Below are 22,966 nucleotides of genomic sequence, written 5' to 3'. Positions count from 1 at the left end.
TTTCCCTAGTGTGTCAACTCTTTGGAAAATGTTTGTCATTACCCATCGTAAAGGAAATTCATGCTCCATTTTGAGATTGGGGGGTGGGGAGGAAAGAATATATGTTCTGGGTTCATTATTCATGGGCAAAGCCCTGTTACTATTTTGGTCACTTTCTAGATTTTACCTAAGTTTTCTCTATTAAGCTGATGATTACATAGAGGATGATACATAAACTTTGGAGTAAGGCAAACTTTGCACCCAGACTTGGTCACTTAATTACAGTGTTCTACATTTGGGCAAACCAAACTTCTAAGACCTCAGTTTTCTCACCTGTAAAATGATGACACAGTAGCTAACTACTGTGAAGGGTTGCTATGAGTATTAAGTGAGGTAATGTGTTGTAAAGCACATTAATATACACGGTTAATATACACGGTAACACTGTTATGCATAATGTACCCCCTTTACACACATGTAATTAGAACAATATTTGTGTATTAAAATGCTCATTTTAAAATATGAACAATAACAAAAATCATTGTAAACACTTTTATTAGCTGTACAGTATATTATTGATTGGATGAAGTGTAATTAATCGGTCCCCTATTGGACAGTTAGGTTATTATTATTTTTGTTAGTGGTAACCTTTTCAATACTCTTGGTAAACTATTTTCTGGAACTACCTGTATCCAGACGAACAAATTTAGAGATTTTTTTTTTTAATGTTGGAGATCTATGGCAGCAGGTTTGTGGTCTCAGAATGCAGATGATGAAGCCTTCTTAGAGGATGTCATTTTTCTGGACCTTCCATATGTTCAACAGTGTGAGGTTAAATAGTCTGGTAAAAATCGGACGACGTCTACTCTGGGCAGACTGATCCCTTATAACCCAGTAAAAGCTTATTCATGGGGTATGCTTAGGGGAGAATAGAGTCATGCATATGTTTTCTTCTGAAACACTTAAATTAAGCTGCCATTAATTCCCTGTCCAGTGATTGTTGGAGTTTGCTTCAATGACAGCATGGTTAATGTTGGTCAACATCTTGAGATAACAGTGGTAATCTAAAGGTGGGTTTTTTTTTTTTTTTTTTTGCGGTACGCGGTACGCGGGCCTCTCACTGCTGTGGCCTCTCCCGTTGCGGAGCACAGGCTCCGGACGCGCAGGCTCAGCGGCCATGGCTCACGGGCCCAGCCGCTCCGCGGCATGTGGGATCTTCCCGGACCGGGGCACGAACCTGTGTCCCCTGCATCGGCAGGCGGACTCTCAACCACTGCGCCACCAGGGAAGCCCAACAGTGGTAATCTATATTTTCCTTCCCTTTGGCCATAATTCCTAGAACAGTAGGAAGAGATCCAGAGAGGAATGAAGCTGTTAGTGAACTGTCAGCCAAATTGGCTTGTGACAGAGACCTGTAAACGTCAAGAGAATAAGCTTTTGAATAAAAATTCAGTCCTGCATTTTCTTAGCAAAGATCAGGGAGGGAGTCCAACAGAACCTTATTAGGCTTGTTAGAGGTATTTCTCCTCTGTGGTTTTGTGCTATACCGTTCATTTAAACATCTAGTTCAAATTTGGCAGAGCTGTTGGAGTGAAGGTGGAGCCAACTGTCAGGATTGACCATCTTATTAAACACTCATGTAATTGTTCCTGTTCCAGTTAAGTGGAATTCTCTTGCCATCTGTTAAGCAGGCTCAATTAATAGAGAGATTTGGGAGGGAAAGATGGTGGGTAGGGAGGGTGGGTCAATGGAGTGAGGACTTGGGGACAGGGAAGGACTAAGTTGCAGCCCTTAAGAGGTGAGGGAAAGTAGCTCCCCCTCCACCTACACACACACACACACACACACACACACACACACACAGAGAGAGAGAGAGAGAGAGAGAGAGAGAGAGAGAGAGAGAGAGAGCAGGATGTCTTTTTTTCTTTTCATGCGGGAGAGGTAGGGGAACTGTATTCAAGTGTAATGTGGCTCTTTAATTTCCTCTTTGGGGGAGGAGGGGGAAGGCAGCGCTTAGGGAATAAAAGAACAGAATATGCAAATAGGAGATTTGATTAAATTGTGTTATATAAGTTTAGCGCGTCCAGGTTGGATGAGACTCAGATAAAGACAACTTTTTTCTTGCTGGAAATTCAGGTTAGTACAGTACCATTGATGGGAAGCTGAAGAACTAAGTCATGGTATATACTTAGAGTTTGAGGGAGTAATTAATATGTAGCCTCAGGGAAGGCTCAGGAGACCTTATCTGTAAATTGCTAGGTGACTCTCCAGTATTGGTACAGTCTAATTTCATCTGGTTGCAGATTGGGGTGTAGTTTTTTTTTAAGTATTTATAATAGCCCAGTTAATAGATTATTGTCCTTTTTAAAACTGCATAAATGATTTTTAAAATATACAAAAACATTTGTCATGGGTATATTTTAAAGAGACTGCCTAGAATGTGTGTTTAAAGTAGATTTATTGGGCTTCCCTGGTGGCGCAGTGGTTGAGTGGCCAATGCAGGGGACACGGGTTCGTGCCCTGGTCCAGGAAGATCCCACATGCCGCAAAAAAAAATAAATAAATAAAATAAAGTAGATTTATTGAAGTATAGCATACATCCAGCACAGTGCACACTCATAAATGTACAGCTGGATGAGTCCTCACAAAAGTGAACACATCCCTGTAACCAGCACCTAGATCAAGAGATAGAACATTTCAGCATCCCCAAAGTAGGCTTCATGCCCTATTCAGTTGACTGTCCCACAAAATGTAACCACTATCTTGGCTTCTAATAGGCTAGGTTAGTTTTGCCTGTTTTTGAACTTGATATAAATGGAATTAACATTCTTTGTGCCCTGGTGTCTGGCTTCTTTCACTCAGTAATATGTTTATAAGAGTCATCACGTTGATGCATGTTGCAATTGTGTGTTCATTTTCATCTCGCCCAAATATTCGACTGTGTGAATTCACACAGTTTGTCTATTCTGTTGCTGATAGGCATTTGGATAATTTCCAGGTTGGGGCTATTATGAGTAGTGCTGCTGCTATGAACATTCTTAAGATTTCTTTTGATAAACACGAACACATTTCTGCTAGGTATATACCAGGATGAGAACTGCTGGGTCATAGGATATGCATATAATTAACTTCAGAAGATACCGCCAGTTTTCCAAGGTATGTGTTTTAATGAGGGAAAGGTCAGTTTTGTCTTTAGATCAGAGTACTTAGTTGCCTTGAGCTTAAGAATAAGGCATGATGGGGGCTTCCCTGGTGGTGCAGTGGTTGAGAGTCCACCTGCCAATGCAGGGGACACGGGTTCGTGCCCCGGTCCGGGAAGATCCCACATGCCGCAGAGCGGCTAGGCCCGTGAGCCATGGCCGCTGAACCTGCGCTCCGCAACGGGAGAGGCCACAACAGTGAGAGGCCCGCGTACCGCAAAAAAAAAAAAAAAAAAAAAAAAAGAATAAGGCATGTTGTTGTTCTTGTATTCTTTTGATTATGGAAATTAATATGACTGACAAAGAGGAGTCAGTGAACTATTTCTCCTTAAAATAACTTGTAAAGACCCCTCACCTATTTTAATGATGTTTTCACTATACAACAAAGTGTATTTTTACTTCTAGTATTTGACAAGAATGAGAAGAGTAATGGGCAAGAACAAGCAATATGTTTGCCTTTACTTCCAGGGATTTGTACACCGAGGAGATTGACTTCAAACTCCCTCCAGATTGTGCTCAAATTAAGAGTTCAAATGTCTGGAATTCCTTTGGTCCTCTAGGGAATTTGAGTAAGGGAAAATGACAACTTGGAAATAGAATGCGGCATGCCCACCCTACCCACCTACATCCTAACCTTACTGTGAGTGAAGTAAGGTTACTGTGAGTGAAGCATCAGAGAAGACGAACAATCTGACCTTTTGGGATTGCTCTTCATGTCATGTTTTAAGAAAACTTTTTTCCATTTCCACTTTTCAAGTCCTCTGACAACCAAGAAACTCTTGCAGTCACGAAAATGTCAGCTAGGTGTATCATTTGGAATTCCTGGCTCTCAAATTAAAAATAAAATGCCCAGAAAACTCTGTATTCTATTCCTTTCACAGTTTTACATAGCAATAGAAAGTAATAAAAGATAAAATCTTTGTCTGGGACTCTTATTAGTTATGCCTGACATTGGTCATATGTATATAAAGTTATACCAGCACATTGTATCTTGCTTAAAATAAAATTGATAGAAAAAGACCCCAATCTTCACTTTTTCTGCATGCGGATAATAGGATTTCTAGATTATCCAGAACGAAAAGGTGATGTGAATAAATTTAATAGTTTTGCTAGAAGCAATGCCTGTTTTTAACTCACGACCTAGATTTAGACCTCAACACTTGAATATTTTACCTGTGATGCGTTTTCTAACTTCTGAGCTGTAGTTTTTAATCTGTAAAATAGGTTTCAGATCGCTGTCTCCCACATCGGGTTGTTGCAGGGATCAAATGAGATCATCTATGTGAAACTGTAAACTATGAAAGTACTAAGCCTAATAAGCCTTTGAGAACTGGGCTTAGCAGGCCCTGCATTTTAAGAAAGATTATTACTGGCCATTAATCTAGAGCATAATGGAATATCACTCTATACCTTGAGATCTTGGGCACACAGCTAAGCCTGAACTTTTAACCTTTCACCAGACGTGGCTGGCTGACCTGTTTAGTTGTGAGTTACTTGTCTAGGTTCTACTGGCCTTTCACTAACACCCTTCCCCGCTGTGGGGAGAGGGGCAAAAAGTTGTTTGCTTGGTGATAGCTCCAAACTATTATTCTAGCAGGCCACCTTTCATTTCTGGGGTGGTAAGAGGGTTGTATAAAATATATAAGTAGTCTGTAAGATCACTACTGCTTACATCTATAACTTCTTTCTTTTAACATTTTCTATTACCCACCTAATTTTTATTAGGTGTTGAGAATATAGAAACACTTATAAGCCATAAAAGGCTCTAATAAAAGTGTTGGCCATCATGATTGATAGTAATTGTTAAGAAAATGAATGAGTAAAACAGGGGCTGGACACGGCCTGGCAAACACTTCCTGGCTTATATTCCTTATTACTACTGAGGAATTCACCTTTCTTTTAACAACAAAGAAGAGGGAAGGATCTGAGGTTCCTCATTAGGTGTGGCCCTTGGTAGTTGTTTTGAGCAAAGTGGATCTGCTTTGCTTCCCAGAACATGGGTTACTCCATCAGTCACCTCTTGGGGGAACACCTCCCAGGATAGGACAGATAATGTATCAACTGAAATATCGCTGCCAGAAATGAAATAAGAAATTGACCACACTCATCAAGATAAGGAGACACTTCATGAATTATGTTAGTTTTTAATAAACGTGCACTCTTGGTACTGAGCAGGTTGTGAAAATCAAATTATATAAAAATAGAGAATGTGGTCTGGGAGTGTCGGTGGCAGTGACATTGACACAGCCTCTAAAAGCATTGTTGTCTAGTGAACTAAGGTGTTCACCAGAGAACTGGGGCTGGAGGTCTGCAGATTTATAATTCCTTCTCCAAAATGATGTCTGTTTTAGGATTCAGAATCCTGTTGCACCTTGATGATGAAACACCTCCAGTGAAATCTAAAGCAGAACCCTGTAATCAGATGCATTAGTACATCTGCATCAAAAAGAATAAATACTCACTAAGTGGTTTAATAAAGACTATAAATACACATCAGTTCAAGTTAGGATTTACTACCAATAAGTTCATGTCGTGTCATATTTTGCTAGCAAATGTGTTATGCAAAACTTATGATTTTCAGAGCCTTTTGAATTTTAGAATTACACATAAAGGGATTGTTGATCTGCATTACGTTTGGGTGTTAGTTCCTAACAGGAGTGTTTTTCATATGTGTCAAGCTACCAGGTAGCAAATGCTCATGAGACAATAGGGTTAGTAGCACCATAACCGGAGTCGCACTGCCTGGGTTCAAATTCCAGCCCTGCCAAATGACTTTGGGTAAATTACCTAATTTCCCAGGGTCTTCGTTTTTCATCTTTGGAGCTGCAGGAATTTTGTTATTACATAAGATATGCATATGAGGTACAATGTGAATTGCATTAGGCACTCAATAAAATATGCTTCTGTTTCTTCATATATACTCATATAATGGGGATAATAATAGTGCTTGTCACAAAGGTGTTTTATGAGACTGAAATAGGTATATAGGTGTAACATGCCTAAGAATAGTGTCTGCCCCGCAGTAAACATTTAATAACTAGTCGCCAGTATCATTTATCACCATTACTAAAAATCTGTACCTTTCCTATCAGCAAGTCATTTTCAGGAAAGAAAACGACAGTAAGCATCTGTTGACTGAATGAGTGGTGCATTGAAAAATTATGATAATTTGTAATTAGAATTTTCCAGACTGTAATTCCGTCCCATTCCATCTCCATCCTTCCCAGGTGTGTTTACTTCCCTTCCCCCAGCAACATGCCCCCACCCCACCCCACCCCCAGCACCTTGATTTTCCTTCATTTGCACAGCACTTGATGAACTTGGCACTTGTCTTCCTCATCACCACCATGCAGGTGTGTTAGGCTGTCTGGGAAGCTGTCCCAGATGACGACAAACCCTTGTCAGTAGGATACAAAGGAACACGGGAAATTTTGGCTGACATCTCCAGGTCTGACTCCTTACTCAACTGGAGAGTTCCAGAGGTATCTTTAAAGTTTTAGGATAAATGACGAGGCTGCTGTTCCTTTTTTTTCCCCCCAGTCCCTAACAGATCCGTTTCTTGGGTTCTCTTTTTTTTTTTCTGGTTTGTTACAGGTTAATCTTTTGTGATTGGTCAGTAATGGTGGGGTTTGGTAAAGTCATAAGTCTGCAAGGTGTTGTAAATGCAGGCAATGTCTGCAGGACTGGGTACCAGCAAGGCAGAGACCAGCGGGAAGAATGTGTGTGCTTGTGTGCCGCAGTTTGGACTGATGTCTTGGCACGGCCGTCTTGTTTCCTGGCGTGTAAGGACTGGATTCTCTCTTAAGGCCACACATGTTTGGCAAACCCTATTATTTTACTCTTTCGAGGGGCTGCTTGGGTAATGAAGGTGATAGACAATATTGGGTAGGTACTGGTTGGACAGGGACATGAGGGAATATGGAAAGAATCTTTTTTAAAGAGCTTGATTACATTAGACTGTAGTGTCTGTAAACAATTACAGCATTCAGGGAGTGCAGGATTTAAATGAGAAACACAACTTTGTCAGATTATACCAGTCGGATAAAATGGCATGGGCTCCGGAAATCTATAATTAAATGTATTTCTGAAAATGAAAAATATAGCGTAACATCTGGTTTATTTCACTACAGAAGTGGATGGGTATTGCTTACATAAGTGTGATTGACTAGCTGATATTTGGATTTCTCTGTGTAAAATAACTGTTTTAATTAAATTTTTCTGCTTGATTCTATCTGTGCTGTAAACAGCTTATTCACATACACATTCATATAGAAAATGGCTGTCTTGTTTAGAAAATCTGATGTTTGTTCATTTTCTTTTCCTTGCAGCGGATATTCAACTCCTTTGTTTACACTGAGAAAATCTCAAATGGAGAAAGTGAAGTACAGCAGGTAAGACGTGATTTAGCACTTGACCTTCTCTGTCTTTGTCTTGCTTTTGGGTGTGACTTCATTACACTTTCCAATCTCCACGTGAGGCTGTCTGTTGTTTTCTGTGTGTGATTTCATATACATCTTAAGCAAAATGGTGACAACCTCCCACTTCATGTTCTTATAAGCAGTTGAAATAATGGCTATATAGATGGCTTTCTGCTGTTCATGTTATACTTTGAAAATATTATTTAGTGCCTTGTTATTGTTTTGGAAATTCCTAAACTACTCAAATTTGAAAATATTAGAAATTATTTCATCTGCTATAGGAAAAAGTGCCCAGGCTTTGGAATCAGACAAACCCCAGGTCAAATTCTGGTTTTCCTACTTACTTCATGACTCCCAGGAAGCAATTTAGCCTTTTGAGCTACAGTTTCTCACTCTTAAATCAGAGGGACATAATATCTGCATGATGGGGTTGTGAGAATTAAATGAAGTAATGTCAAATTAACTGAGAATAAGTGAAATGCTTTAGGTGGAAGCCCTGACATAGAAGCAGCTCAGTGGATGTTGGCTTCTTTTGTTCTTTTATTTTTCTTTCCTCTTCTTGTATTCTTCCATTGCTGCTTTTCTCCCATCTTCTCAATGCACTGTGAGGTCAAAAAGTTCTGAGGCCAGATTCTGTTTACTTTATTTATAGCTGGCTTCTAATGGACTGCTTCCTAAATTAAAACATAGTGTTGGTGAACTTGGTCATAAATAATTGATCTGTGCTTGAAAAGAAGGGTGGTAAAGAGGATTCTGGGTTTTAATTTCAGTTAATCCACCAACTTCATTACACCATGTGACCACCAACTAGTAATTTGAAGCTAGGTTGGAGACTTAAGTAAAAAACAGGACCAAACTAAAAATCAGAGTGTAGCAGAGTGCTTCCACAGAATAAAAAGATAACTATAGGAAAATACATAATAATTTAAACTCTCTGGGGCCTTTATCTTATTCATGGAAAACAGCTTGACTTGATCTGAACTACAGAAGTGCTATGCAAGAGGACAAAGTTTTGCAAGTATCATTAAAGTGAAGTTATTTATAGGATATTTATTTATAATAAATTACTGTAATTTGATCTTGAAGTTCAGCGTCTCTTATTTATAGACATTAAAGATCTTTATTGGTTTCTGCAGGTTAAATTTAGAGGACATAAGCCATTAAGCACGTACCCTTTTTCTTAGCTTTAGATATTTTTAAAACCTAATGACCTGAGTTGTAGTGAATATGGTTTGCTATATCAAATCTTACCTTCATAATTCCTGTCTTATTTTTATTCCAGCACACTGGAAAGTGCTTTAGGGTCATGAAATTTAAAAGGGTTTTTATAGGGGAAGGTTTCTACACAAAGCATGTTCAAGGAAACTTTTTGGGAGACCAAAGGCCATTCGATAACATTTTCAAGAAACTGATCCAGGGATATCAGTTTTACTGCTTTTCTTGAGTAACAGATACAAGTTCTTCCTTCACTGGTTTTTAAACATGAAAGTTGTTTTGTTTTCTTGGAGTGATGTTCTTGCTTTTTTCTTTTTTCTTTTTATCTAGCTGTGAACAAGTTGGGAAGCCTTCCATAATAATTTTTAAAAAGTATTAGCAGCTGATTTAGCACACATAGAACACTGGTGATTTCAGTATATTATCACATTGATTTTTTTCACATAACGCTGAAGGAAAGATACTATCCTTATTACAGATGAGGTAGGTGAAACTCCAAAAGATAGAATAAGTTAGCTATCGTCTCATGACTAATACATAAAAGAGCTAGTTTTCAAAGTAAGTTTATACTAAGTTATATTATCTGTATTTTTATTTTAACAGTTTATTTTTAAAATCTATATTTTCATACAAAACAGTAGTCTCTGCTAAACCGTCTTTGGCTGAATAAGTCAGATGAAGGAGAGTCACCACATCGTCAGTTCTGCCTTCTCTCTTTGATTGTCAAAAAGTTCTCTTTTATATTGACTAGGAATGTACTTTTTAACTTTTCTCTAATTTCTCCAGTCTCTTTAGAAGAACCCTGGACAAAATAGATCTTATGCCTCTTTTGCATCCAGTATTTGGAGATAATTATCATACCATTATCATTTAGCCTAAAATTTAAAATACCCAGATTGTGGATAATTTCTTCTTCTATGACAAGATTTCCAGGCCCTTTCAGTCCTCTGGTCACTCTAACAACAACAATAATAATAAAAGCTTATATTTACGTATTTACCGAGTATCTGCTCTCCCTTCAATATTGTGATACTCTTGTGGCTTGAATTGGACTAGAGTTATTCCCATTCTAAAGTGACAAAACAGAGAGCTCCTCACATCTTCTTGACTTGATTAATAGCTACCCAGGAACTCTGGGCCCTGTGATCCTGGACAGTACCCAGGATGAAATCTTTAGGGAAATGCTTACCTCTTAGGTTTCCTGTTCTATCCCCCATCACAGTCATTCACACTTTCATATATATTATCTCCTTGAAACTTCAGAATAACTCTGTAAGGTAGGTGGAGTTACTATTACTAACCAAGTTCAGAAAGGTCAAGGATCCTAGATAATTAGTAATTGAGCTGACTTTTTAAAAATTGTGAAATATATCAAACATGTAAACAGTATATAAAACATATATGAGTAGAATAAAGGAATACTCTATTAAAATGAACATCTCAACCTACTACCCATATAAAGAAATAAAGCATTACCGGTGCTTCAGAAAGCCCCCACGTGACCTTCCCAGGTGGTACCTCCCTTCCTCTCCCAGAGATAAGTCTATCCCGATTTTTTTGTTAGCCATTCCTTTGCTTGTGTGTGTCTGTGTGTTTGATATATATATATCCGCAAATTCATTATTCGACTGTTTTTGTTCTTTATATACATCTTAAGTGTATTATTCATGTATCTTGCTATTTTACTGAGCATTATATTCCTTAAAGTCACCTATGTTGATATCTGTAACTAAGGTGCCTTTATTTCCAATTCTGTGGTATTCCATTAAATGCAGTTTATGTATCCATTTTCCTGTTGGTGATGTTTGGGTTGTTTCTAGTGTCATAATTTTTGTTGCTGTGGTTTACGTCTCCTGGTGCAGAGTTCAGGTGGAATAATTCTTTGAATTGCAGAAACATTATTATCCCTCACCTCTGCCAATTAAATGCTAGTGTGTGTGTATCTATACATGTTGCAAGTGCCCTAGGTGAGGAGACGGACTGTTTAGCTCAGGTGGAGAATCCCTTCTCTAGAGTAGAATTGCTGGGTACCAGAGTGTTCAATGTGTCTGGATAATGCAAAACTGCTTCCACAGTTGTTGCCACGGGTTACCTTCCTACAGACGGAGTACTGGAAATGTGCTGCTCTGTACCGTCTTCAATACTTGGTGCTACCGAGTTTTAATCTTTTCCCAGTTTGGGGTGTCTGAAATTGTATCTAATGGGTTTAATTTGTTTTACTCTGATTACTAATGAGGTTGAAATGACTTTTTACATGTTTATGGTTCATTTTTGTATGTTGTTTTGTTGTGTCAAATGTCTGCTAATGTCTTTTGTCCATTTTTAAAATTGGGTTGTCTCTTTATTTTAGAAGTTTAAATAGTCCACACATGTTCTGTATCAGCTCTGTCCAAAAGAGACTTCTGTGATGATGGAGATGTTTCATATTGGTGCTAATCAAGCAGCCGCTAGCCACATGTGGCTGCTGAGCGCTTGAAATGTAGCTAGAGCTACTGAGTAATTAAATTTTAAATTTCATTTAATTTAATTTTAATAAAGTAGCCCCATATGGCCAGTGGTTACCATATTAGATTCCCTTACAGGTTTATGTTTCATAAATATAAATGTTCTCCCAATGTGTGGCTTTTCTTTTCACTTTCTTTATGATATCTTTTAAAGAATTGAAGTTTTAATTTTAATAGTCAGGTTTTTTTAAACCAGTCTTTTCCTTTAAAAGTAGTCATCTCGGACCTCCCTGCTGATCCAGTGGTTAAGACTTCGCCTTCCAATGCAGGGGGTGCGGGTTCAATCCCTGGTCAGGGAGCTAAGATCTCCACATGCCTCACGGCCAAAAAACCAAAACATGAAACAGAAGCAATATTGTGACAAATTCAATAAAGACTTTAAAAATGGCCCACATCAAAAAAAAATCTTTAAAAAATAAATAAATAAAAATAGTCATCTCTATGGGACAGGTTTCATAAATCAAAGAGATTTACTGATGATATTGAAAGATCTTAATGTTTGTTTTAACTGAATTAAACTTTTGCTTTCTTATCTCAAGCTAAATATTGTATAGTATTTTACTAATAAGTTAAACAAAAAAAAACTTTTCCTTTTTGGTCTCTGATTATTGTGTGTTGTTAAATTCTGCCCCAAAGACATAAAAATTTTCTCCTTTATTGTCTTCTAAAACTTTTGCCTTTCTCATTTAAGACTTTTATCCACCTGGAATTGATTTTAGTGTTGGATGGTGAAGTAGGTATTCAATTTCTTTTTCCTCTGCCCCATATGTATTTCTAAGTGTTCTTATACTATCTGTTGAACAATTTGTCTTTTTTTTTTTTCATCTGTTTTCAGTCATTAGTCAAGTTTCCACGTATGTGTGAGTTTGATTTGGTTCCGTTGGTGTATTTATCTGTCACTGTGCCAGTACCACGTATTCAGAAGGGTAACACTGTCCCCTTCATTTCTTTTTCTTTCTTTTTTTTTTTTTCCTTTTAAAATTAGTGGACTTTATTTTTAGAGCAGTTTTAGGTTTACAGAAAAATTGACCAGAAACTACACAGAGTTCCCATATACCTCCTCTGCTTCCTCACAGTTTCCCCTATTAGGAAAAAAATTGCGTTAGTGTGGTACATTTGTTATACTTAATGAACCAATATTTATACATTATTATTAAAACTAAAGTTAATAGCTTACATTAGAGTACACTCCTTGTTCTGTACAGTTCTATGGATTTTGACAAGTGTATAATGTCATGTATCCACTATCATGTTATCAAACAGAACAGTTTCACCTCCTTAAAACCTCCTGTGCTTCATTTGTTTAGTCTTCCTTCCCCTCCTCTCTTTGAGTCCCTGGCAACCACTGATCTTTTTACTGTTTCCATAGTTTTGCCATTTACAGAATTGCATTTAAGTTTTTAATTTCATAAAAACTTTCATATGCTAAAAATTATAGTTTTGAAACACAAAATGTAGCCCATTTCTTCCCTGGAATAATACAGTACATAGCATTTTCAGGTTGACTTATTTCCCTTTGCAATATGCATTTACAGTCCCTCCATGTCTTTTCAAGGCTCGCTACCTTATTGCTTTTAATGGCTGAGTAATATTCCATTGTATGTATGTAGGTCAGCTTGTTTATTCATTTGTACATTAAGGGCCATCTTGGTTGCTTCCGGATTTTAGCAATTATGAATAATGCTGCTATAAGTTTGTGTGCAGATTTTTGTGCGGACGTAAGTTTTCAATCCACTTGAGCAAATACCAAGGAGTGCAATTGCCAGATATTATGGTGAAGTATCAATATAGTGCAAGGAACTGCCAAACTGTCTTAAAAAGTGGCTGTACCATTTTGCATTCCTACCAGCAGTGAATGAGAGTTACTGTTACTCCACATCCTCTTCAGCGTTTGATGTTGTCAATGTTCTGGATTTTAGCCATTCTAATAGGTGTGTTGTAGTATCTTATTTTTGTTTTAACTTGCAATTCCTTTCTTTTTTTTTTTAACATCTTTCTTGGAGTATAATTGCTTTACAATGGTGTGTTAGTTTCTGCTTTATAACAAAGTGAATCAGCTATACGTATACATATATTCCCATATCCCCTCCCTCTAGCATCTCCCTCCAACCCTCCCTATCCCACCCCTCTAGGTGGTCACAAAGCACCGAGCTGATCTCCCTGTGCTGTGTGGCTGCTTCCCACTAGCTATCTATTTTACGTTTGGTAGTGTATATATGTCCATGCCACTCTCTCTCATTTATTTTTCTTGAGAGCATCTGTGGCTCTTGGCTATTATATAAGAATTTTTTTAAAAAATTGATATTTTTCTGTTACTATTGAGTCCTATGTATTTATTTTATATCTAATTATCTTCCTAAGCTATTATATTAGTCCTAATAATTAGTCCTAATAATTTACCTATAGATTCCTTTGGGTTTTCTATGTAAATGATCATATATGCAAATAAGATAGATTTGATTCTTTCTTTCTAATTCTTATAGTTTTTATTTCTTTTCTGTGTCCTGCTACACTGGCCTCCAGAAAAGTATTGTATATGTATGGTAATAGTGGCCACCTATGATATGTATTATTTTTATTGTTTAGTTTCAGGTGTATTTTATCATTTCTTCTTTGATCTATTAGTTATTTAAAACTATGTTCTAAAATTTCCAGATATCTGTAGAGTCTTTCTAATTTTCTAGCCGTCCCTTCTGTTTTCCTCATTGTATTGAGAGCATAGCTCTTTGGGTTACAGTTTTATGTAGTACCTCCCATCAGATTTCCCACCTTGGCCAAGCCCTGAGGTTTCTCTCTCATCCATGTTGTGCTGTGCTGTCATCAAAGTGGAAACTCAAGGTCTCCAGATTATGCCCAATTCTCAGGGTAAAAAGAAGGGTCTGGCACTGGCTTATTTCCCACATTTCTGGCTCTCACCTTGTTTGGGGACTTAAGTGCCCCTAAAGGTGGTTTCCACTTTCATCCAGGGCACTAACCTCTTAACAATTATAAGGACAATTACAACTGCTTCTAAAGATTTGTTTGATAAGCCAAAAACAGATTAGTTATTCAAAGTAGATTATTGACCTATGTCCTCTTAATTATAGCTCACGATCTTTAGTTGGAAAGGAACCACTTCTTTATGCTTGTTTTTGTATGTTTTGTAGTATCTGGAATACTGACTTGCATTTTCTATCCATCATTTCTCCTTTGGGGTGATGGAAACTAGAGCCCCAAGGGTTCTTGCCCTCCCTCTTTACTTTCAAACCTTATTGAGAGTTGGATCTGACTTATGCATACTATGTAATTAGGCAGTAAATCTAACGCGTTAATATATTTCTGGTTAGGGGAGCAATATAATTAAAACTAATAAAAAACATTTTGTGATTCTTGACTCTTACCACACAACTCTCTATGGTATATAGACTTTTCCTTGCTTTTTCTCATTATTTCTTTTAAATTAACCTTCAGAGTGTGGTTCTAAATTGCCTAACAATGTGTTTTAAATTTTTAATTAGTTCATTATGTAGTTTTGCTGCCAAAAAACTATGGCAACAGCCTCGGGAAAATAAATATCCCATGCACACATTCTTGAGTGGATCACCTCCCATGGACTCCAGTTTTGAATACTTTAAGAAATTAAGTTGTTTGAGCACATAAGGGCATTATGTGAAATTGAACCTGCATCAAGAAAAATAAATCTTTGATTAAGTGCCCTAGAAGATATCAAAACGTGGTCCATAAAACACAAACCAGTGAAGAACAAAACAAAAGGAGGAAAAGCTTCTGGGGCGCTTGATTGAATCACTAAAAAAATCAAAGCTACTTTGGACATGTTTCAAGAGTTTGCGCTAACTTTTTTTTCAAGTGCTCTAGTAATTATTTATGTTAACAACTTATTCAATGATATGGCAAGCATCATCTTCATAATAATTGCAGTATTTCATAAAATATTGATTGTTGGCAGTGGCTGATTTTAGAAGACTTCAGAATTCTTTTGAAATGGGAAAATTGGTAGGAGAACTGCATACTCATAGAGGAGAGATGCACCTGACATTGGGCCAAGGGCATTCCTCTAACAGTCTCCCTCTCTCTTCTGTGGTATCAGTTTTCTTTCTTCAGAATCACATCCATTAGCATGTAAACATGCTGTTCTATCTTAAACACACAAGAAGGAACTCTTCTCTTGACGCCACCTCCCTCTCCAACTACTGCCCCGTTTCTTTCTCCCGCTTTGAGGCACACAGCCCATCACAAGAACTGTCTATACTCACTAGATCCAGTTCTCCCATTCTCTCTAAAACCTTCTCTGGCCTTACCAGTCCCACAACACCGCTCTCTTCAAGGTCACTGGTGACCTTCACTTTGCTAAATCCAGGGTCCTTGTTGTAGTTCACTAACATTAGTACTGAACAGTTGATCCCTTCCTTTTTCCTTCATATGTTGATACTTTCCTGACTTGGGCCTGCAGGATACCACACTTGTCTCCTTGCTGTTTCTTGGCACGTTCCTGCCTTAGGGCCTTTGCACTGGTTCTGTTCCAACATGTATCCCCATGAGCCTTCGCTTCCTTCAAGTCTGTCCTCAAGTGTCACCTTCTGAAAGAGGTGACCACCATATTTATAACTACAGCCCACGCTGCTCCCCAAACCCCTGGTTTTCTTTTACTCTTTCTTTTTCCTTTTTCACTTATCACTTTTTGGTTTTAGGGTACTGACTTTATAAAAGTAGTATGGAAATTCCTCAAGATTATAAGTTTGGTGTTATACCTTCCTTTGATGTTAGGTAGAATTCACCAGAGCACCATCTGGACCTGGAGTTTTCTTTGAGGGCAGGCTTTTGATCGTCCAGTTTCTTTAATAGCTATAGGTTTGGGTGTTTTCTGGGGTTGGGGTTTTCTTTTTTTTTTCTTTTTCCTTTTGTTTTTCTTCAGATTTTGTCTTATTTTGTGTCAATTTTAGTAAGTTGATTTTTTTTCCCAAGAAATTTGTCCGTTTCACCTCAGCTGTCATATTTGTTGGCATAAAAGTATTCATAATATTTTTATTATCCTTTTAATATCTGTAGGCTAGAAGAACAATAGAGAACAATCAATCAAATGAAATACTGGTTCTTTTAAAAAAATCAGTAAAATGGATAAACTAGGTGACAGAGAATGAGAGAATGAATGGGGAAGCAAATTAGTGATAAGCAAGTTTTTTAAAACTTGAACTTAGCTTTTTGGTTGTTTGTTTGTTTGTTTTCTATTTCATGGGTTTATGCTTTTTGTTATTTCGTTCCTTATATTTCAGGTTAGTTTTGCTCTTTTTCCTGCTTCTTAAATTGGAACTTTAGTTCATTGATTTTACACCTTTCTTTTTGTCATATAGAAGAATTTACAGCCATAAACTTTCCTCTAAGAACTGCTTTAGTTACACCCCACAAAGTTGAACATCATATATGTTTATTATCATTCAGTTTTTAAATATTTCCTAATTTCCCCTGTGATTTCTTCTTTGACCCATGCATTACTTTGAAGTATGTTATCCACTTTCAAAACATTTGGGGTCTTCTTAGGTATCTTATTGTTGCTGATTTCTAATTTAATTCCATTGTGGTCAGAGAACAGACTCTGTATGATTTTCAATCCTTCTTAATTTATTGAGACATTGGTTTTATGACCCAGTATATAGGATCTATCTTGGGTGAATATACCATGTGAACTTGAAAAGAATGTGTATTCTTCAGTTGTTGGTTGTTACATTCTTTATATATCCATTAGGTTAAGCTGGTTGATAGTTCAGATCATTTGTTTTACGGCTTTTAATTTGTCTAATTTTATCATTTGTAGAGAGGAGTGTTGATATCCTCAGCTACAATGATGAAATTGTATATTTTTCCCTTTAATTCTGTGCATTGTTACCTTATGTATTCTGAAGCTCCATTATGGGCCATGTACACATTTAAGATTGTTAGGTCTTGACAAGTTATAAATTGTGACATTTTGAAATATCATTGTTTATCTCTGGTGAAAGTGCTCTTTCCTTAAAGTCTATTTTACCTGATATTAACATAGGTACTCCAACCTTTATATGCTTCCTATTTTTGCATGGTGTGTCTTTTCACAAGCATTAACTTTTAGTGTCTCTATTGCTACAAGTGTGTATCTTGTAGACAGAATATAGTTGAGATTTTCTTTCTTTCTTTCTTTCTTTCTTTCTTTCTTTCTTTCTTTCTTCTTTTTTAGCTATTCTGATAATTTCTGTCTTTTAATGGGGAGTATTTAGTCAATTAATGTTTAGTTTGATTGTTGGATTTAGCTAAACTATTTTATTTTATTTTTTTCCATTTTCCCCTCCATTTTTTATTTTTTACTTCCCTACCTTATTTTGGATTTTTGAATATTTTTTGACTTTTACTTTTTAGCTATATTTCTTTACATATTTTAAGTGTATGCTGTAGAAATTACAATATATATCCTTAATTTATTACAGTCTATTTGGAGTTTAAAAATCTATCACTTCATGTATACTCTAAAACCCTCACAACCTTATAGGTTCATTTTCCCACTACTATCCTTTATACTAGAGTCATCATATTATTACATCTACAAATATTATAGACTGCACAAGGGAGTGTTATTGCTTTGGCTTTAAACTGTCATAAGAATTTAATAAACAAAGGAAAAGAAAAGAAAAATAAATCTCATCTATTTATCATTTCCGATGCTCTTCATTTATTTCTAAGGATACCAACTGATATTAAGCCTGAAGAGTTCCTATAATATTTACTTATAGTACAGATTTCCTGGTGACGAATTGTGTTAGTGTTTCATGATATTTTGTACTCAGAAAATGTCACTATTTTGTCTTTTCTCTTAAAAGATGTTTCTGCTTGAGATTGAATTCTGGATTGACAGTTTTTTTAATCTTTTAGCACTTCAGCAATGTTCCACTGTGTACTGGTCTCCATAGTCTCTGATGAGAAGTCAACCTAAGTTGTTATTACTCTGTATGCGTTGTCATCCCCCCACCTCCATCCACCCCATGGCTGCTTTTAGGATTTTTCTCTATATATCTTTAGTTTTCAGCAATTTGACTATGGCTGCCTAGACATAGCAGTCTTCATATTTATCCTGCTTGGTGTTTGTTGAGCTTTCTGAATCTGTAAGTTATATCTTTCATCAAATTTGGGGACCTTTTTTTTTTTTTTTGCAGTACGCGGGCCTCTCACTGTTGTGGCTTCTCCCGTTGCCGAGCACAGGCTCCAGACGCGCAGGCTCAGTGGCCATGGCTCACGGGCCTAGCTGCTCCGCGGCATGTGGGATCTTCCCAGACTGAGGCACAAACCGGTGTCCCCTGCATCAGCAGGCAGACTCTCAACCATTGTGCCACCAGGGAATCCCTGGGGACCTTTTGACCACTGTTTCTTCAAATAGTTTTTCTACTTCATTTTGTGCACGCCTTCTGGGACTCCAATTATACGTGTGCTAAATCTTTTGATATTTTACTATAAGTTCCTGAGATGATACCTCCTTCTATTATTCTTTTAATTTTTCCCCCTCTGACCTTCAGATTAGATAATTTTTCTTGATTTTTAACTTCAGTTCTATTATCTCTGTTCTGCTGTTGACCTCTCCAAATATACTTAAAATTTTTCAGATGTATTTTGAAGTTCTAGGATTTTCACTTGTTTCTTTTTAATAGATTTTGTTTTTCTCTGCTGAGACTTTTCTCTTTCTCTTTCCACTCATTGCAAGCATATTTTCCTTTGAATCCTTGAACGTAGTTATAATAGCTGTTTTAGAATCCTGATTCTAACATCTACAAACATTTGAAGTTAATCTCTGTGATTGTCTTTTTTTCTTGAGAATTGGCCACACTTTTTCTTTATATGTCAAAAAATTGGGGTTGTGTCCTGAAGATTGGAAAAACTCTGGATTCTGTCATAGTCCAATGAGGAGTGTTGATTTTGTTTGTTTTAGCAGGCAATTAACTTGGACACAAACTGCTTCTCTTTGTCAACAGCTCAAATCTCAGCTCAGTTGTTTATCCTTAGATGTAGCTTACCCCATACATGTATAGTATAAGAATCTAAGAATTTTTCTGCCCCCAAAGGTATTTCAAAACACTCTAGCATTTATGGGCTTCCCTGGTGGCGCAGTGGTTGAGAGTCCGCCTGCCGATGCAGGGGACATGGGTTCGTGCCCCTGTCCGGGAGGATCCCACATGCCGCGGAGCGGCTGTGCCCGTGGGCCATGGCCGCTGGGTCTGCATGTCTGGAGCCTATTGCTCCGCGGCGGGAGAGGCCACAGCGGTGAGAGGCCCGCGTGCTGCCAAAAAAAAAAAAAAAAAAACCACTCTAGCATTTAAAATATAGTACAAGTCTAGTTTTTCTTAATTATTTTTGTGGATTGTTACTTGACGCTGACAATTCTGCCTGAAAGATTTAAAGTTTAATGTTTCATTCCACCAAATACATTCACTGGGACATAGTAAAGGAGAAACGTATTGGTTTTGTAAGAAATTGATACTGAGCAGGTGCCAATACTCTAAATTATTCTTTTATCTGAGTATGAACTCAAAGCCTCAGTCATGAGGAATTCAGATCAGTTCAAAGCAATAGATTATGATCCATCTGAAAAGCAAGAAATAGATTTTGCACAAAATAATATCCTTTTATTCATAGAAGAAAAGATACTCAGTAGCAGAACAATTTACATGTGTCCTAAAAACATTAAAGAGCTGGGCTTCCCTGGTGGCACAGTGGTAGAGAGTCCGCCTGCCGATGCAGGGGGCATGGGTTCGTGCCCCGGTCTGGGAAGATCCCACATGCCGCGGAGCGGCTAGCCCCATGAGCCATGGCCGCTGAGCCTGCATGTCCGGAGCCTGTGCTCCGCAACGGGAGAGGCCACACAACAGTGAGAGGCCTGCGTACCGCAAAAAAAAACAGAAAACAAAAAAACATTAAAGAGCTTTTTCTTCAAAGAGATTGTGAATAGAAAACCAGTTTTAGAGGTGGCACTTTATGTGTTAAAATGTAAATAATCTGTCCTAACTAGCATGATGTTTTAGAATTTTAAAGCTGGAAAGGACCTCAAGAACCATGGGTACAAGACCAGAAACGTTAGAAAACTTTTCTCCCCCCCCCCCTTTTTTTTTGACAGCTCCCTTGTAGCTTGGGATAGAGAATAAGAGCTTCATCTTTTGATTTGAAAAACTTGAGTTCCAGGGAGGACTCTGTCATTTACTCTTTTGTTTGATTTTTGGCATGATATTTAACTTTTCAGTGTCTACATCAATTTTATCTATAAAATGGGGATAAGAGTCTGTCTTGCAAGGTTGTTTAAAAGATTATATTGTTGGCTCAGAGTGGGCTTTCAGTATTTTGTATTCTGCTTTCTGAATACAAAAGATGATAGTGTATGAATATAAGAGTACACTAGTGAGAAGATTGCTGTTCTTAGTCTGCTATTTAATCCTCTTAGGTAAGGCCCAGAAGGAAAGATTTATACACTTTAGAAGGAGAATTTCCAAGAGAGGATGATAACAGAAAGACCCTGGCAGGGACTTGTGAGGGCTGTAAATAAAAGTCATGGCAGTTGAGAAATGTGAGACTGGACATAGGATTTATGTTGGCTTTGCATTTGTATTAGTTCTGTATCCTTACTACCAGAAACTCTCCACTCTAGAAAATTTTGGTTACGTTGTTGAACTGTGCACTGGACCACAGAAGGAAAAGCACCAGTGGTTAGACAAACAGAGCGGGTGTGGAAGAACCGAGCAATTGGGAATTTTGTCTTTTGAATTCTGGCTCCCTGTGCCGGGTACTAGATAGGTATTTAGTAAATATTTGCTGAAAAAAATGACTGGAGTTACTCTTGTACCTCAATATTCATATTTCCAGAATCTAGACTTGTTTGGGGGTTGCCCTGCCAAGTGTAATGTAGTGTGGTGGTACCCTGAAGGCTCTCATTTTGTTTACAATTACCTACTGAAATATGTTCAAGGCTCAGACTTGTTCAAACTAGAGGAATCCTGGAAGCAGGATTCCTTTCTTTCTTTGCCCCCAACCTTTCCCCCATCTTTCTGCAGGGGATTTGTTGAGGCTGAGTCCTGGTTTAGTTCACCCCCTCACCCAAATCTATTCTTGGCTCTGTATTTATTGTGAGTATTTATTAAGTGTTTGTTGAATGAGTGAACCAAAGGCACTAAATCTCTAGGAAGGCAAGAGAAAAGTTCAGGTATATTGAAGCCACCCAGATGGGGAATTTATAGTGACTCAACCAAGGACCAGAGCAAACAGATGACTGTTCTTTCAAACCAGAGCCCCAGCAAGTTCAGCTGGTTAGTGTTTAGGTTTCCTTTATTGGAAATCAATCTAGGTCTGTTTCAGTTCTTAGTGTTCTTGGTCTGTCTCCAAAAGAGAAGTTATTTTTTATCTTAGAAATCTTCGTCCTGGGCTACCTATCAAATCATTGGATGCCTTGTTAATAAGATGGAATGGTCATCTGTCATTTTGGAAAGATGGTATGAGAGGGGATTCCATAGTTGTCACATTTATGTGGTTCTTTATCTATTTCCTTAATGTTTCCATGTATATTTTCTCATTTTTAGCTGCTTAGTGACATTGTAAAAAGTGCAGGTATTGTTATCCCATTTTCCATTGAGAATACCGTATCTCAGAGGGGTCACTGTAAGTGGTTCAAGGCCTCAGAGTACTAGTAAAATGGCGGAGACAAAATTTTTAATCCTAGTTTTGTGCTTTGTTTAAATTATCTTGGCTATGAGAATAATCATCATTTATTGAATATGTATTATTAATCAAGCACTGTCCTTAAATCTTTTCTCATAGAGCCACATGGCTTGTTTCCTTACATCCTTTCAGTGTTAGTTAAGTGTTACCTCTCACTGAGACCCTCGTTGACCACCCATTTATAAATGTTATTAATTGTACCCACCTTTGCTTCTTACCTCTTTCTTGCTTTATTTATCTCCTTATAGTTTATCACCTAGGACTTCCATATGCATTTTTTAAATTGTGTATCTTTTTAAATAGAATATAAGCTCTATGAGGATAGAGATTTTTGTCCATTTCAGTCCTTGATGTACCCTCAGTACCATGAAAAAGTATCTCAATGTAGTAGATGGTAGGTACTCAGTAATTATTTACTGCATGAATTCATAATCCTCAAAAAAAGCTGGAAACGTTTCACTGACAAGGAAAATCAAACCAAAGAAATATCTTGTATAAGGTCACCCAACTGAAAGGTTAAGAGAAGCCAATTTGGGATTCAAGGGATTTAGATTCAATGCTCTACTATATATTTTCAAAATTTTGTTTCCAAAGGTATGAGGGAGATACTGCAGAGACTGGTACAGAACATAAGGGCCCAGGTTCTGTGTTTTTCCTCTCCATTCCCTCCTGCAGCAATCTGCTTTACTTGTTTGATATATTGAAGTTTAGTATGAAGTTTAGTATGAAGTTTTGTGTTTTTTAATGGTCTACCGCTTTAAAAAAGGAAAGATTTACAAATCATTATGCTACATCATGCTGCTTTCCAGAAAAAAGTCATGCAAGGTTGAACTTGAATTGGTTTTAAAAGAAGTACAAAAATATTGTGGTTAAAGGATATTCCTCAAACTTTGGAAGAGGTAAGAAAATATTAAATACTATAAATGTTTTTGTAGCA

General features: G+C 37.3%; 1 protein-coding gene across 2 annotated transcripts in view; it reads left to right on the top strand.

The window, feature by feature from the left end:
* Positions 1–22,966, top strand: part of CACHD1 (cache domain containing 1) — a 215,769-nt gene that overhangs the window by 77,464 nt on the left and 115,339 nt on the right. For both annotated transcript variants that reach the window (XM_082832498.1, XM_082832497.1), the window contains one exon: positions 7,508–7,570. In XM_082832498.1, the coding sequence (XP_082688624.1) occupies positions 7,508–7,570 (63 nt within the window). The remainder of the gene's footprint in view (positions 1–7,507; positions 7,571–22,966) is intronic.

Source organism: Leucopleurus acutus, assembly GCF_964270905.1.
Source record: "Leucopleurus acutus genome assembly, chromosome: 2".
In the NCBI taxonomy this organism is placed as follows: Eukaryota; Metazoa; Chordata; class Mammalia; order Artiodactyla; family Delphinidae; genus Leucopleurus; species Leucopleurus acutus.
Note: the sequence above shows the minus strand (reverse complement) of the source record. Positions and strands in the feature narration are given on the sequence as shown.